Source organism: Papaver somniferum, unplaced genomic scaffold, assembly GCF_003573695.1.
Source record: "Papaver somniferum cultivar HN1 unplaced genomic scaffold, ASM357369v1 unplaced-scaffold_68, whole genome shotgun sequence".
NCBI classification, from domain to species: Eukaryota; Viridiplantae; Streptophyta; class Magnoliopsida; order Ranunculales; family Papaveraceae; genus Papaver; species Papaver somniferum.
In genome coordinates, this window is record NW_020649637.1 from 459,437 (window position 1) to 477,763 (window position 18,327).

Below are 18,327 nucleotides of genomic sequence, written 5' to 3' on the forward strand. Positions count from 1 at the left end.
TAATTACAATACATTTCTCAAACTTTTTCTGTTAAAGATGAGTTTATCTAGTTTACAATTTAGTCTTAGAAATCAATTTTCGACTTATAACGAAATGTGTAGACTTTTTTGAGTTAACGTATATAAAATTCAACATTTTTATGAACTCTTTCTTTTTGTGTTGGCTTTGTCTTTCTATTTGATTCAAGATAGATGAAATTTGTTAGGATTTGGATTAGTTCTGCATGGTCTTTCATCCTTCTTCTATTGTGAAATTTGACTTCCTTCATATTTTCTTGAATCAATGTACATAAAAATGCAATTTTTACTAGACGTATTGCCTTAGAACATATTAATTGTAATTACAATACATTTTAAAACTTTTTTTATTAAAGATGACTTTATCTAGTTTACAATTTAATCTCAGAAATAAATTTCTGACTTATAACGAAATGTGTAAACTTTTTTGAGTTAACATATATTAAATTCAACATTTTTATGAACTCTTTCTTTTTGTGTTGGCTTTGTCTTTCTATTTGATTCAAGATAGATGAAATTGGTTAGGATTTGGATTAGTTCTGCAAGGTATTTCATCCTTCTTCTATTGTGAAATTTGACTTCCTTCATATTTTGTTGAATCAACGTACATAGAAATGCAATTTTTACTAGACGTATTGCCTTAGAACATATTAATTGTAATTACAATACATTTTTCAAACTTTTTCTGTTAAAGATGAGTTTATCTAGTTTACAATTTAGTCCCAGAAATCAATTTCCGACTTATAACGAAATGTGTAGACTTTTTTGAGTTAACGTTTATTAAATTCAACATTTTTATGAACTCTTTCTTTTTGTGTTGGCTTTGTCTTTCTATTTGATTCAAGATAGATGAAATTTGTTAGGATTTGGATTAATTCTGCATGGTCTTTCATCCTTCCTCTATTGTGAAATTTGACTTCCTTTATATTTTGTTGAATCAACGTACATAGAAATGCAATTTTTACTAGACGTATTGCCTTAGGACATATTAATTGTAATTACAATACATTTTTCAAACTTTTTTTGTTAAAGATGAGTTTATCTAGTTTACAATTTAGTCTCAGAAATCAATTTTCGACTTATAACGAAATGTGTCAACTTTTTTGAGTTAACGTATATAAAATTCAACATTTTTATGAACTCTTTCTTTTTGTGTTGGCTTTGTATTTCTATTTGATTCAAGATAGATGAAATTTGTTAGGATTTGGATTAGTTCTGCATGGTCTTTCATCCTTCTTCTATTGTGAAATTTGACTTCCTTCATATTTTCTTGAATCAACGTACATAGAAATGCAATTTTTACTAGACGTATTGCCTAAGAACATATTAATTGTAATTACAATACATTTTTCAAACTTTTTCTGTTAAAGATGAGTTTATCTAGTTTACAATTTAGTCTCAGAAATCAATTTTCGACTTATAACGAAATGAGTAGACTTTTTTGAGTTAACGTATATAAAATTCAACATTTTTATGAACTCTTTCTTTTTGTGGTTGCTTTTTCTTTCTATTTGATTCAAGATAGATGAAATTTGTTAGGATTTGGATTAGTTCTGCATGGTCTTTCATCCTTCTTCTATTGTGAAAGTTGACCTCCTTCATATTTTCTTGAATCAACGTACATAGAAATACAATTTTTACTAGACGTATTGCCTTAGAACATATTAATTGTAATTACAATACATTTCTCAAACTTTTTCTGTTAAAGATGAGTTTATCTAGTTTACAATTTAGTCTCAGAAATCAATTTCCAACTTATAACGAAATGTGTAGACTTTCTTTAGTTAACATATATCATACTCAACATTTTTATGAATTCTTTCTTTTTGTGTTGGCTTTGTCTTTCTATTTGATTCAAGATAGATGAAATTTGTTAGGATTTGGATTAGTTCTGCATGGTCTTTCATCCTTCTTCTATTGTGAAATTTGACTTCCTTCATATTTTCTTGAATCAACGTACATAGAAATAATATTTTTACTAGACGTATTGCCTTAGAACATATTAATTGTAATTACAATACATTTCTCAAACTTTTTCTGTTAAAGATGAGTTTATCTAGTTTACAATTTAGTCTCAGAAATCAATTGCGACTTATAACGAAATGTGTAGACTTTTTTTAGTTAAACATTTTTATGAACTCTTTCTTTTTATGTTGGCTTTGTCTTTCTATTTGAATCAAGATAGATGAAATTTTTTAGGATTTGGATTAGTTCTGCATGGTCTTTCTTCATTCTTCTATTGTGAAATTTGACTTCCTTCATATTTTCTTGAATCAACGTACATAGAAATACAATTTTTACTAGACGTATTGCCTAAGAACATATTAATTGTAATTACAATACATTTTTCAAACTTTTTCTGTTAAAGATGAGTTTATCTAGTTTACAATTTAGTCTCAGAAATCAATTTCCAACTTATAACGAAATGTGTAGACTTTTTTGAGTTAACGTATATAAAATTCAACATTTTTATGAACTCTTTCTTTTTGTGTTGGCTTTGTCTTTCTATTTGATTCAAGATAGATGAAATTTGTTAGGATTTGGATTAGTTCTGCATGGTCTTTCATCCTTCTTCTATTTTGAAATTTGACTTCCTTCATATTTTCTTGAATCAAAGTACATAGAAATGCAATTTTTACTAGACTTATTGCCTTAAGACATATTAATTGTAATTACAATACATTTTTCAAACTTTTTCTGTTAAAGATGAGTTTATCTAGTTTACAATTTAGTCTCAGAAATCAATTTCAGATGTATAACGAAGTGTGTAGACTTTTTTGAGTTAACAAATATAAAATTCAACATTTTTATGGACTCTTTCTTTTTGTGTTGGCTTTGTCTTTCTATTTGATTCAAGATAGATGAAATTTGTTAGGATTTGGATTAGTTCTGTATGGTCTTTCATCCTTCTTCTATTGTGAAATTTGACTTCATTCATATTTTCTTGAATCAACGTACATAGAAATGCAATTTTTACTAGACGTATTGCCTTAGAACATATTAATTGTAATTACAATACATTTTTCAAACTTTTTCTGTTAAAGATGAGTTTATCTAGTTTACAATTTAGTCTCAGAAATCAATTGCGACTTATAACGAAATGTGTAGACTTTTTTGAGTTATAGTATATAAAATTCAACATTTTTATGAACTCTTTATTTTTGTGTTGGCTTTGTCTTTCTATTTGATTCAAGATAGATGAAATTTGTTAGGATTTGGATTAGTTCTGCATGGTCTTTCATCCTTCTTCTATTGTGAAAGTTGACTTCCTTTATATTTTTTTGAATCAACGTACATAGAAATGCAATTTTTACTAGACGTATTGCCTAAGAACATATTAATTGTAATTACAATACATTTTTCAAACTTTTTCTGTTAAAGATGAGTTTATCTAGTTTACAATTTAGTCTCAGAAATCAATTTTCGACTTATAACGAAATGAGTAGACTTTTTTGAGTTAACGTATATAAAATTCAACATTTTTATGAACTCTTTCTTTTTGTGGTTGCTTTTTCTTTCTATTTGATTCAAGATAGATGAAATTTGTTAGGATTTGGATTAGTTCTGCATGGTCTTTCATCCTTCTTCTATTGTGAAATTTGACTTCCTTCATATTTTCTTGAATCAACGTACATAGAAATGCAATTTTTACTAGACGTATTGCCTAAGAACATATTAATTGTAATTACAATACATTTTTCAAACTTTTTCTGTTAAAGATGAGTTTATCTAGTTTACAATTTAGTCTCAGAAATCAATTTTCGACTTATAACGAAATGAGTAGACTTTTTTGAGTTAACGTATATAAAATTCAACATTTTTATGAACTCTTTCTTTTTGTGGTTGCTTTTTCTTTCTATTTGATTCAAGATAGATGAAATTTGTTAGGATTTGGATTAGTTCTGCATGGTCTTTCATCCTTCTTCTATTGTGAAAGTTGACCTCCTTCATATTTTCTTGAATCAACGTACATAGAAATACAATTTTTACTAGACGTATTGCCTTAGAACATATTAATTGTAATTACAATACATTTCTCAAACTTTTTCTGTTAAAGATGAGTTTATCTAGTTTACAATTTAGTCTCAGAAATCAATTTCCAACTTATAACGAAATGTGTAGACTTTCTTTAGTTAACATATATAAAATTTAACATTTTTATGAACTCTTTCTTTTTGTGTTGGCTTTGTCTTTCTATTTGATTCAAGATAGATGAAATTTGTTAGGATTTGGATTAGTTCTGCATGGTCTTTCATCCTTCTTCTATTGTGAAATTTGACTTCCTTCATATTTTCTTGAATCAAAGTACATAGAAATGCAATTTTGACTAGACTTATTGCCTTAAAACATATTAATTGTAATTACAATACATTTTTCAAACTTTTTCTGTTAAAGATGAGTTTATCTAGTTTACAATTTAGTCTCAGAAATCAATTTTCGACTTATAACGAAATGTGTAGACTTTTTTTGAGTTAACGTATATAAAATTCTACATTTTTATGAACTCTTTCTTTTTGTGTTGGCTTTGTCTTTCTATTTGATTCAAGATAGATGAAATTTGTTAGGATTTGGATTAGTTCTGCATGGTCTTTCATCCTTCTTCTATTGTGAAATTTGACTTCCTTCATATTTTCTTGAGTCGACGTACATAGAAATGCAATTTTTACTAGACGTATTGCCTTAGAACATATTAATTGTAATTACAATACATTTTTTAAACTTTTTCTGTTAAAGATGAGTTTATCTAGTTTACAATTTAGTCTCAGAAATCAATTTTCGACTTATAACGAAATGTGTAGACTTTTTTGAGTTAACGTATATAAAATTCAACATTTTTATGAACTCTTTCTTTTTGTGTTGGCTTTGTCTTTCTATTTGATTCAAGATAGATGAAATTTGTTAGGATTTGGATTAGTTCTGCATGGTCTTTCATCCTTCTTCTATTGTGAAATTTGACTTCCTTCATATTTTCTTGAATCAATGTACATAGAAATGCAATTTTTACTAGACGTATTGCCTTTGAACATATTAATTGTAATTACAATACATTTTTCAAACTTTTTTTGTTAAAGATGACTTTATCTAGTTTACAATTTAATCTCAGAAATAAATTTCTGACTTATAACGAAATGTGTAAACTTTTTTGAGTTAACATATATTAAATTCAACATTTTTATGAACTCTTTCTTTTTGTGTTGGCTTTGTCTTTCTATTTGATTCAAGATAGATGAAATTTGTTAGGATTTGGATTAGTTCTGCATGGTCTTTCATCCTTCTTCTATTGTGAAAGTTGACTTCCTTCATATTTTCTTGAACCAACGTACATAGAAATGCAATTTTTACTAAACGTATTGCCTTAGAACATATTAATTCTCTTGAATCAACGTACATAGAAATGCAATTTTTACTAGACGTATTGCCTTAGAACATATTAATTGTAATTACAATACATTTTTCAAACTTTTTCTGTTAAAGATGAGTTTATCTAGTTTATAATTTAGTCTCAGAAATCAATTTCCGACTTATAACGAAATGTGTAGACTTTTTTGAGTTAACGTATATAAAATTCAACATTTTATGAACTCTTTCTTTTTGTGTTGGCTTTGTCTTTCTATTTGATTCAAGATAGATGAAATTTGTTAGGATTTGGATTAGTTCTGCATGGTCTTTCATCCTTCTTCTATTGTGAAATTTGACTTCCTTCATATTTTCTTGAATCAACGTACAGAGAAATGCAATTTTTACTAGACGTATTGCCTTAGAACATATTAATTGTAATTACAATACATTTTTCAAACTTTTTCTGTTAAAGATGAGTTTATCTAGTTTACAATTTAGTCTCAGAAATCAATTTCAGATGTATAACGAAGTGTGTAGACTTTTTTGAGTTAACAAATATAAAATTCAACATTTTTATAGACACTTTCTTTTTGTGTTGGCTTTGTCTTTCTATTTGATTCAAGATAGATGAAATTTGTTAGGATTTGGATTAGTTCTGCATGGTCTTTCATCCTTCTTCTATTGTAAAAGTTGACTTCCTTCATATTTTTTTGAATCAACGTACATAGAAATGCAATTTTTACTAGACGTATTGCCTAAGAACATATTAATTGTAATTACAATACATTTTTCAAACTTTTTCTGTTAAAGATGAGTTTATCTAGTTTACAATTTAGTCTCATAAATCAATTTTCGACTTATAACGAAATGTGTAGACTTTTTTGAGTTAACGTATATAAAATTCAACATTTTTATGAACTCTTTCTTTTCGTGTTGGCTTTGTCTTTCTATTTAATTCAAGATAGATGAAATTTGTTAGGATTTGGATTAGTTCTGCATGGTTTTTCATCCTTCTTCTATTGTGAAAGTTGACTTCCTTCATATTTTCTTGAATCAACGTACATAGAAATACAATTTTTACTAGACGTATTGCCTAAGAACATATTAATTGTAATTACAATACATTTTCAAACTTTTTCTGTTAAAGATGAGTTTATCTAGTTTACAATTTAGTCTCAGAAATCAATTTCAGATGTATAACGAAGTGTGTAGACTTTTTTGAGTTAACAAATATAAAATTCAACATTTTTATAGACCCTTTCTTTTTGTGTTGGCTTTGTCTTTCTATTTGATTCAAGATAGATGAAATTTGTTAGGATTTGGATTAGTTCTGCATGGTCTTTCATCCTTCTTCTATTGTGAAAGTTGACTTCCTTCATATTTTCTTGAATCAACGTACATAGAAATGCAATTTTTACTAGACGTATTTCCTTAGAACATATTAATTGTAATTACAATACATTTTTCAAACTTTTTCTGTTAAAGATGAGTTTATCTAGTTTACAATTTAGTCTTAGAAATCAATTTTAGATGTATAACGAAGTGTGTAGACTTTTTTGAGTTAACAAATATAAAATTCAACATTTTTATAGACTCTTTCTTTTTGTGTTGGTTTTGTCTTTCTTTTTGATTCAGAATAGATGAAATTTGTTAGGATTTGGATTAGTTCTGCATGGTCTTTCATCCTTCTTCTATTGTGAAAGTTGACTTCCTTCATATTTTCTCGAATCAACGTACATAGAAATGCAATTTTTACTAGACGTATTGCCTAAGAACATATTAATTGTAATTACAATACATTTTTCAAACTTTTTCTGTTAAAGATGAGTTTATCTAGTTTACAATTTAGTCTCAGAAATCAATTTCCGACTTATAACGAAATGTGTAGACTTTTTTGAGTTAACGTATATAAAATTCAGCATTTTAATGAACTCTTTCTTTTTATATTGGATTTGTCTTTCTATTTGATTCAAGATAGATGAAATTTGTTAGGATTTGGATTAGTTCTGCATTGTCTTTCATCTTTCTTCTATTGTGAAATTTGACTTCCTTCATATTTTCTTGAATCAACGTACATAGAAATGCAATTTTTACTAGACGTATTGCCTTAGAACATATTAATTGTAATTACAATACATTTTTCAAACTTTTTCTGCTAAAGATGAGTTTATCTAGTTTACAATTTTGTCTCAGAAATCAATTTCCGACTTATAACGAAATGTGTAGACTTTTTTGAGTTAACGTATATAAAATTCAACATTTTTATGAACTCTTCCTTTTTGTGTTGGCTTTGTCTTTCTATTTGATTCAAGATAGATGAAATTTGTTAGGATTTGGATTAGTTATGCATGGTCTTTCATCTTTCTTCTATGGTGAAATTTGACTTCCTTCATATTTTCTTGAATCAACGTACATAGAAATGCAATTTTTACTAGACGTATTGCCTTAGAACATATTAATTGTAATTACAATACATTTTTCAAACTTTTTCTGTTAAAGATGAGTTTATCTAGTTTACAATTTAGTCTCGGAAATCAATTTCCGACTAATAACGAAATGTGTGGTTTTTTTTTTGATAAGTCAAAAATTATATTGCAAGAAACGATATTTACAAGATAGTTTAGGAGAAAAGAGGTCATAGAAACCCCAAAAACTCACACAAACTATTTAAAACGATAATAAATTACATTTGGAAACTCAATTGAACTTAAGAAATCTGGTCTTCCCTCAAAGTGAATACCTACTCCTTCTTCTAACAAATAACCACGCTTAGCCATTCCATCCGCAGCAAAATTCGTTTCACCAAAAGTGTGTTCAAACCGAATAGCACCATATAAACCCTTAGCATTCAGCCATCTTTGTGTAGCAAACCATGGAACATTATCCTCCTCCAAAGCCTTCAGCACCGAAGAAGAGTCTGATCTAATCAACAAACGATCATAACCCCATTGAATTGCCCATTCAAGACCAACAATAATACCATATAACTCAGCCATATAGTTAGTCGCAATTCCTAAGCCAATACACATTGCCCCAACCACTTCCAAACTCGCATTTCTAGCCACAACACCAGCCCCTGCCACTCCCGGGTTTCCTCTTGAGGCACCATCAGTACACAACATCAATTCATTGTTATTAGGAGGCGTCCAATAACACTCCTTTGGATCTGAAATCTTCACTTTCCTATGCTTAACACGAAAGAAATCCAAAATTCTCAATTCTGCTACCGTATTGTACATAAAACTCTTCATTCTAGCTGAGTATTCATGCATCAAATTGAACACTCTTTTTTGGAAAAAGGACCAGCAAGGAACTTTCTTCTCATATACCTTCTTATTTCTAGTGAACCAAAGTTCAGATCGCACAACCAAATTTGCTACCAGCCACAAATCCCGAACAATGCCACTTTGAAGCCTAGCTCCATTGTAAGACATGATCAAATCATAATGAGGTTTTATATTGAAAATACCTGCTATCCAGTTCCAAGCTTTTTGCGCAAAACTACAGCTCCAGAGGACGTGCTGAAGTGTCTCCTCTTCAATATGACAAACGCTGCACCTAGAAGCCAATTGAATCTTAAACCTGCTGCGAACTTTATCAAGAGTTGCACACGCTCCCCGAACAAACTTCCAATTCTGAGCCGCCAAAGAAGGCGCACAACTTTCCTCCACAATAGCGAAGCTTCTTTCATAGTAGGGAACTTCTTTCTAATCAAATCTCTAGCTGACTTAACTGAAAACACACCCTTCATATCAGGCATCCAAATCCTCTTGTCCCTCCCACTACAAAGCGTTGGCAAATTCTCCATAACCACACCAGCACTAACAAGATCTTGCAAGTGAGCTCCTTGCAACAGCCAATTACCATGAGAAATAATATCACAAACCCGACCTGATCTGTCCAAGTCTGAACGATTAAGAACACTTGCCAAAGTCTCACTTCCATACCACACATCATAGAAAAGAGACGTATTCCTCCCATCTCCAATGATGCATTTTGTATTATTCACAACTTCCTTATGAACCCAACGAATTCCAGGAAGAATAGAAGATTTTACACCAGCCATCTTGAGACGCCCATCCCTGCAAGTGAATTTAGACTCCAAAAAACGAGCCCACTTCTTAGAAGAAGATTTAATAGACCACCAAAGCTTCATAAGCAAAGCCTTGTTCATAGTTTTTAAACTAGTGATTCCAAGACCACCCTCCTCCACAGGACTGCACAATTTATCAAAACCAACCACAAAAGCTCTAGAAAGATTTGAATCACCCGACCAAAGGAAATTACGGATCACACGCTCACTTTGCTGAATGAATTTCACCGGCCACTTATACACAGACATATTATGAATGGAATAACTCGAAAGAACATTTTTAACTAGAACAACTCTGTCTTGAAAAGAAAGCATCTTACCTTTCAGAACCGAAAGTTGCTCTTTAAGCTTATCCACCACATTGCTAATATGATGATATCTCACCGCACCAGGCATAACTTTCACCCCCAAATAACGATCAGGAAAATGCGTAACTTCCATCCCTAGAAAAGCAGCAATGGTTTGACGTCTACTCAAAGAGCCACCACCAAAGTAAATTTTGCTCTTCTCTCTACAAACACGCTGACCTGAAGCTTGCTGATAAGAATCAAGCAACTTCACCAAACTTCTCAAGCTCTTCATATTTCCCTTGCAAAAAATCATAATATCATCAGCAAAGAATAAATGAGTTGGAGCAATACCATTACGCCTAACCAGGTGAGACATATCCTTGTTTTGAAAAAGTTTTGTGATGTTTCTACTAAGAACATCCTCAATCAAAACAAAAATAAGAGGCGAAAGAGGATCCCCCTGACGCAACCCTCTATTAATTTTGAAAAAACCTTCCGGGCTACCATTGAGCAGAATAGATATGCGCGCTGACTCCAGAATTTTCTGAATCCACAAACACCAATCCTCAGAAAAACCATATCTTCTAAACACCTCCATAATGAAAGACCAATTAACAGTATCAAAAGCTTGAGAAATATCAAGCTTCAGGCCCAAATTACCATCCTTCCTTTTGATGTGCAGCTCATTCACCATCTCAGAAGCCAAACTAATATTCTCATGAATATTCCTACCTTTCATAAAAGCCACCTGCTCCTCTGACACTAACTTATCCAACACCCGACCAAGTATAGTAGCCAGAATTTTAGTGAAAATCTTGAAGAAGAAATTGCTTAGACCGATAGGTCTATATTTCCTCAAGCTATCGGCACCTCTAACCTTAGCAATCAAAATAATTAGGCTAGAATTCGAACCCTTCAGAATTGACTTAGACCAAGCATAAACAATAGCCGAATGAAGATCCTGCTGAATTATATCCCAACAGTGTCTATAAAAACACCCTGAGAAACCATCTGGACCCGGAGCACTATCCGCACCTAAATAAAAAACTGCTGATTTAATTTCATCCAAAGAAGGAATGGCATCTAACATCTGCTTATCAGACATAGAAATGGACTCATGCTCATAATCAAAGAGATTATCCTCAATAGGAAGCTCCACACCATTGAACTTCGACTCATAATAAGAAACCACATGGTCACGAAGCTGAATAGGCTCTGAGATAGTCACACCATCTTCAGTAACCAACTCCGAGATTGTATTTGCGCTCCTTCGAATGTTTATATTGCTGTGAAAAAAAGAAGTGTTACTAGAACCCTCCAAAATCCACCTATTACGAGCCTTTTGTTTCAACATAGTAAGATGTTGCATACGAACATCTTGAACCGCCACCAGAGAATCCTTCATAATGTTCAATTTAGAAGTATTAAAAGGATCCTCATCAGAATTCCTACAAGCCACTTCAAACTTAAGTTGAGCTTGTTTCAGCCTAGCATTCACATTTCCAAAGACCGTTTGATTCCACAATTTGATTGCCTCCTTCAACCTTCTCAATTTATAAGGAAAAATAAAATCCAAATTACCATAAACCGGAGACTTCCAAGAATCTTCCACCATTCTCAAGAAATCAGGATGAGAAAACCACATTTTTTGGATACGAAAAGGAGCACGCCTAGGCCTCGGAGCAAGGAAAGGAAACCCAATAAGCGTCGAATGATCAGAAACTTCCCTAGGAAGAGCTTTACACCGCCAATTCGAAAACTTAGCTAACCAAGGCTCATTGATAATAGCACGATCCAATTTACTAAGAATTCTACCAACACCAGATTGACCATTAGTCCAAGTAAACTGAGACCCCAAAGAATCTGCTTCAAAAAGATCATTATCCTCCATCCAATCAGAAAACTCATTAATGCAAGAGACACGAACCTCACGGCCTCCCTTCTTTTCATCTTAACGAAGAACACAGTTGAAATCTCCCATTATCAGCCAAGGAGTTGTAGTATCCACAGCTGAAAGTTGAGACCATAATCTTCTTCGAAAAACTTGAATATAACTAGCATGAACAAAAGAGATTAAAACCCCCTCAGTTCTAACAGTAATTGCTTGCCTAGTCATATTAACCACCTCTGGCTCTTCAATATTAGCACTCCACAGGATCCAAAGATTCCCAATATTATGCATAGAAGAATTATGAACAACCTTCCTCATAAAACCAGTTAAATTTAACTTACAAATTACCTTGTCAGAGAACTTAATCTTTGGCTCAGCAACACAAAGAATATCCGGCTTCAGATCATGAACAAGTTCACGTAACTTCTGCCCAGCCTCCACCTTTGCCACCCCATTGATATTCCAATAGAGCACACGCATTAGGAAACTATATTCTTTGAATTATTACTAACATCAGGAATCCTATCAGAATTCCGTTTAAGTATAATTGGGGAGAATCCCTTTCTAACTCGAATTCCCAAATCATTGATCTCAGTTTCCGAATCAGACTTGGACTCTTTATTTGTACTTTGTTGAGAAGTACTTTTCTGATCATTAGAAATCCGAATCCTAACAGGTTTCCTTGATTTCTTTGGCTGCTCCACGGGTATGTCAGACCATTTAGACCCCCTAACACCTGACGAAGCCTTCTCTGGAGTGATTTCTTCATCTGAACTCTCCTCCCTTTGCTCATTGGATTGCTGCACAGAATCCAACCCCAACTCAGCAGACAAAACATTGAATTTATTAGGAGAAAGCACACAATCATTCTCATTAATAGCTTTGTAGCGAGACAAATTCTCAATATTGTCCACCACAACATCACATCCCTTCCTTCCTGAAGTTTCAAAAGGAGCAGAAGAAGAGCTAGCATTAGTCTTATCAGTGATAGAGTGATTAGTTCTAGCCAATTCACCACTCCCTACTGACTTAGCTGAGGTTCCAATTTCACCCACTGGTAACCTACTAGCTAATACTCCTTTCTCAGCTAACGCCTGTTTTGCTTTCTCTAAAGCTACAGACGCTGCATGAAAAACAGCTTCAGAAGAAGCTAGCTCATTCTCAAGCTGATTGGTTTCCTCCACACCAATAGCATTCTCCTCTACTTCACCTGGTAACACAGCAAGAACACCATCTTGTTCCGCATTTTTTGAAGCATCATGCTCCGCATCTTTTGAAGCATTATCACCACCAGGAAAGTTCTCAGCATTCTTTCCTTTACGCTGCCTCCTATTCCTAGAAGTTTGCCAGCCTTTGGAAGAATCTCCCTTTGCTGTAGTATCAGCCTTTGAAGAGTTATCATCACCCTTTGTTTGCCTCCTGCACTCATCATCATTGTGCCCAATAATGCAGCACTTCATACAGAATTTTGGAGCCCGTGGAATCTCCAAGTATTGCCAGAAAGTACGTCCCCCAGCTGTAATCTTGATTCTGCTAGGAATGTGCTTCGCAAAATCCACATCCACCAAAACTGAGGCAAAGTTACCATATTCTAGATTAAGAGTTCTCTGATCAACTACAATGGGAGTGCCTAATACCTTCCCCATAGATAACAAGTTCTTCTCTGTCCATAGTTCTGCATGGAGACCTGGAAAGTGAACCCATACGTTTGCATGGGAAGTTTTTTGACGTTCAGGATCAAAACCTGGGTACCAATCCATCAGTTTGAGCTCATGTTGATTTACATACCATTTAGTGCGTCGAATCCTCTCTTTTGTTTCAGCATCATGTAACATAACCACGAAAAATCCTTTACTCATAGTCCTAAACCTTGCTGAGCTAGGGTTTATCTGCCATTGATTAACCAAGCTGGATTTCACTTCCACAAACATCAATCCCGTGAAGTTCAGACGTGCAATAAAACTATGCTCAAAGGGTTTACATCCTTCTTGATAAAAATCAGCTGGAATAATAAGAGAAGGCTCTCCATCAATCAGAGTAGGGTTTGGCAAGCTATTAATATCCACACACGTAGGCTGCAAAGTCTGTTTTCCTTTTACTTTATCCGCAAAAGATTGTTGCTGGGAAATAACCCTAGAAGAAGTTACTTGTGTTTCCTCAACCATGATGATCAGATTGAAAAAACGTTAAGAAAACTTGAAAAAAACAAAACCCTAGAGAAATCGCCAGACTTTCTCTTTCCTCATGTTTTTTTATCCTAACCAAATTTCACAATAGAAGAAAATATGTGTCTCTACGAAATTCGAACCCGTGACCTATCGCTTACTCGCTCCAGCTCAAACCATCTGTGCGAATTTCTGTTTGTAAAAAACCAATGAAAAAGCTATGAGACCTACGCGCTAGCCAACTGCGCCACCACCCCAGTTAAAAATGAAAGCAAAAAAAATGATGTTAAAATATGTGTAGGAGGTAGGATTTGAATTCTGGATCTGTAGGTTGCATATTCCTTGATTAACCATCTGTGCATCTTCTCCTATGCAAAGTGTGTTGATCCAAAGGGCCATAAAAGAAATATATATTAAAAAAAGAAACGAACCTGACGTATAAAGCTTTTTATCAAAATTGCTTTCATTCAGAGTTGAACTCAAGACCTCCCGCTTACTAAACGGGTGCTCTAACCAACTGAGCTATGAAAGATTGTTAAAAAGAGACTTCTGTTCCATGCAGGTCTCGAACCTGCGACCTTCGCGTTATTAGCACGACGCGAACCTGCGACCTTCGCGTTATTAAATTCAACATTTTTATGAACTCTTTCTTTTTGTGTTGGCTTTGTCTTTCTATTTGATTCAAGATAGATGAAATTTGTTAGGATTTGGATTAGTTCTGCATGGTCTTTCATCCTTCTTCTATTGTGAAATTTGACTTCCTTCATATTTTCTTGAATCAACGTGCATAGAAATACAATTTTTACTAGACGTATTGCCGTAGAACATATTAATTGTAATTACAATACATTTTTCAAACTTTTTCTGTTAAAGATGAGTTTATCTAGTTTACAATTTAGTCTCAGAAATAAATTTTCGACTTATAACGAAATGTGTAGACTTTTTTGAGTTAACGTATATAAAATTCAACATTTTTATGAACTCTTTCTTTTTGTGTTGGCTTTTTCTTTCTATTTGATTCAAGATAGATGAAATTTGTTAGGATTTGGATTAGTTATGCATGGTCTTTCATCCTTCTTCTATTGTGAAAGTTGACTTCCTTCATATTTTCTTGAATCAACGTACATAGAAATGTAATTTTTACTAGACGTATTGCCTAAGAACATTTAATTGTAATTAAAATACATTTTTAAAACTTTTTCTGTTAAAGATGAGTTTATCTAGTTTACAATTTAGTCTCAGAAATCAATTTCCGACTTATAACGAAATGTGTAGACTTTTTTGAGTTAACGTATATAAAATTCAACATTTTTATGAACTCTTTCTTTTTGTGTTGGCTTTGTCTTTCTATTTGATTCAAGATAGATGAAATTTGTTAGGATTTGGATTAGTTCTACATGGTCTTTCATCCTTCTTCTATTGTGAAATTTGACTTCCTTCATATTTTCTTGAATCAAATGTACATAGAAATGCAATTTTTACTAGACATATTGCCTTAGAACCTATTAATTGTAATCACAATACATTTTTCAAACTTTTTCTGTTAAAGATGAGTTTATCTAGTTTACAATTTAGTCTCAGAAATCAATTTCCGACTTATAACGAAATGTGTAGACTTTTTTGAGTTAACGTATATAAAATTCAACATTTTTATGAACTCTTTCTTTTTGTGTTGGCTTTGTCTTTCTATTTGATTCAAGATAGATGAAATTTGTTAGGATTTGGATTAGTTCTGCATGGTCTTTCATCCTTCTTCTATTGTGAAATTTGACTTCCTTCATATTTTCTTGAATCAACGTTAATAGAATTGCAATTTTTACTAGCTGTATTGCCTTAGAACATATTGATTGTAATTACAATACATTTTTCAAACTTTTTATGTTAAAGATGAGTCTATCTAGTTTACAATTTAGTCTCAGAAATCAATTTCCGACTTATAACGAAATGTGTAAACTTTTTTGAGTTAACGTATATAAAATTCAACATTTTTATGAACTCTTTCTTTTTGTGTTGGCTTTGTCTTTCTATTTGATTCAAGATAGATGAAATTTGTTAGGATTTGGATTAGTTCTGCATGGTCTTTCATCCTTCTTCTATTGTGAAATTTGACTTCCTTCATATTTTCTTGAATCAACGTACATAGAAATGCAATTTTTACTAGACGTATTGCCTTAGAACATATTAATTGTAACTACAATACATTTTACAAACTTTTTGGGTTAAAGATGAGTTTATCTAGTTTACAATTTAGTCTTAGAAATCAATTTACGACTTATAACGAAATGTGTCAACTTTTTTGAGTTAACGTATATAAAATTCAACATTTTTATGAACTCTTTCTTTTTGTGTTGGCTTTGTCTTTCTATTTGATTCAAGATAGATGAATTTTTTTAGGATTTGGATTAGTTCTGCATGGTCTTTCATTCTTCTTCTATTGTGAAATTTGACTTCCTTCATATTTTTTTGAACCAACGTACATAGAAATGCAATTTTTACTAGATGTAATGCCTTATAACATATTAATTGTAATTACAATACATTTTTCAAACTTTTTCTGTTAAAGATGACTTTATCTAGTTTACAATTTAGTCTCAGAAATCAATTGCGACTTATAACGAAATGTGTAGACTATTTTGAGTTAACGTTTATAAAATTAAACATTTTTATGGACTCTTTCTTTTTATGTTGGCTTTGTCTTTCTATTTGGTTCAAAATAGATGAAATTTGTTAGGATTTGGATTAGTTCTGCATGGTCTTTCATCTTTCTTCTATTGTGAAATTTGACTTCCTTCATATTTTCTTGAATCAACGTACATAGAAATGCAATTTTTACTAGACGTATTGCCTTAGAACATATTAATTGTAATTACAATACATTTTTCAAACTTTTTTTGTGAAAGATGACTTTATCTAGTTTACAATTTAATCTCAGAAATAAATTTCTGACTTATAACGAAATGTGTAAACTTTTTTGAGTTAACATATATTAAATTCAACATTTTTATGAACTCTTTCTTTTTGTGTTGGCTTTGTCTTTCTATTTGATTCAAGATAGATGAAATTTGTTAGGATTTGGATTAGTTCTGCATGGTCTTTCATCCTTCTTCTATTGTGAAATTTGACTTCCTTCATATTTTCTTGAATCAACGTGCATAGAAATACAATTTTTACTAGACGTATTGCCGTAGAACATATTAATTGTAATTACAATACATTTTTCAAACTTTTTCTGTTAAAGATGAGTTTATCTAGTTTACAATTTAGTCTCAGAAATAAATTTTCGACTTATAACGAAATGTGTAGACTTTTTTGAGTTAACGTATATAAAATTCAACATTTTTATGAACTCTTTCTTTTTGTGTTGGCTTTTTCTTTCTATTTGATTCAAGATAGATGAAATTTGTTAGGATTTGGATTAGTTATGCATGGTCTTTCATCCTTCTTCTATTGTGAAAGTTGACTTCCTTCATATTTTCTTGAATCAACGTACATAGAAATGCAATTTTTACTAGACGTATTGCCTAAGAACATTTAATTGTAATTACAATACATTTTTAAAACTTTTTCTGTTAAAGATGAGTTTTTCTAGTTTACAATTTAGTCTCAGAAATCAATTTTCGACTTATAACGAAATGAGTAGACTTTTTTGAGTTAACGTATATAAAATTCAACATTTTTATGAACTCTTTCTTTTCGTGTTGGCTTTTTCTTTCTATTTGATTCAAGATAGATGAAATTTGTTAGGATTTGGATTAGTTCTGCATGGTCTTTCATCCTTCTTCTATTGTGAAAGTTGACTTCCTTCATATTTTCTTGAATCAACGTACATAGAAATGCAATTTTTACTAGACGTATTTCCTAAGAACATATTAATTGTAATTACAATACATTTTCAAACATTTTTTTGTTAAAGATGACTTTATCTAGTTTACAATTTAATCTTAGAAATAAATTTCTGACTTATAATGAAATGTGTAAACTTTTTTGAGTTAACGTATATTAAATTCAACATTTTTATGAACTCTTTCTTTTTGTGTTGGGTTTGTCTTTCTATTTGATTCAAGATAGATGAAATTTGCTAGGATTTGGATTAGTTCTGCATGGTCCTTCATCCTTCTTCTATTGTGAAATTTGACTTCCTTCATATTTTCTTGAATCAACGTACATAGAAATACAATTTTTACTAGACGTATTGCCGTAGAACATATTAATTGTAATTACAATACATTTCTCAAACTTTTTCTGTTAAAGATGACTTTATCTAGTTTACAATTTAGTCTCAGAAATCAATTTCCAACTTATAACGAAATGTGTAGACTTTTTTTAGTTAACATATATCAAAATCAACATTTTTATGAACTCTTTCTTTTTGTGTTCGCTTTGTCTTTCTATTTGATTCAAGATAGATGAAGTTTGTTAGGATTTGGATTAGTTCTGCATGGTCTTTCATCCTTCTTCTATTGTGAAAGTTGACTTCCTTCATATTTTCTTGAATCAACGTACATAGAAATGCAATTTTTACTAGACGTA

At 31.5% G+C, this 18,327-nt stretch overlaps 1 protein-coding gene and 1 non-coding gene across 2 annotated transcripts; both read right to left on the reverse strand.

The window, feature by feature from the left end:
• Positions 1–12,111: 12,111 nt before the first annotated feature.
• LOC113343838 lies at positions 12,112–13,278 on the reverse strand. Its single transcript, XM_026587952.1, has one exon. The coding sequence runs from the start codon at positions 13,276–13,278 to the stop codon at positions 12,112–12,114; it is 1,167 nt and encodes a 388-aa protein (XP_026443737.1).
• Positions 13,279–14,255: 977 nt separating this feature from the next.
• On the reverse strand, positions 14,256–14,329 carry TRNAT-AGU. Its single transcript has one exon. It is a non-coding gene; the product is annotated as a tRNA-Thr (tRNA).
• Between the last annotated feature and the right edge of the window lie 3,998 nt (positions 14,330–18,327).

Bases quoted from the DNA above. Each gene is read 5' to 3' on its own strand.
- LOC113343838 (XM_026587952.1), bottom strand. From the start codon at position 13,278: ATGGGGAAGGTATTAGGCACTCCCATTGTAGTTGATCAGAGAACTCTT.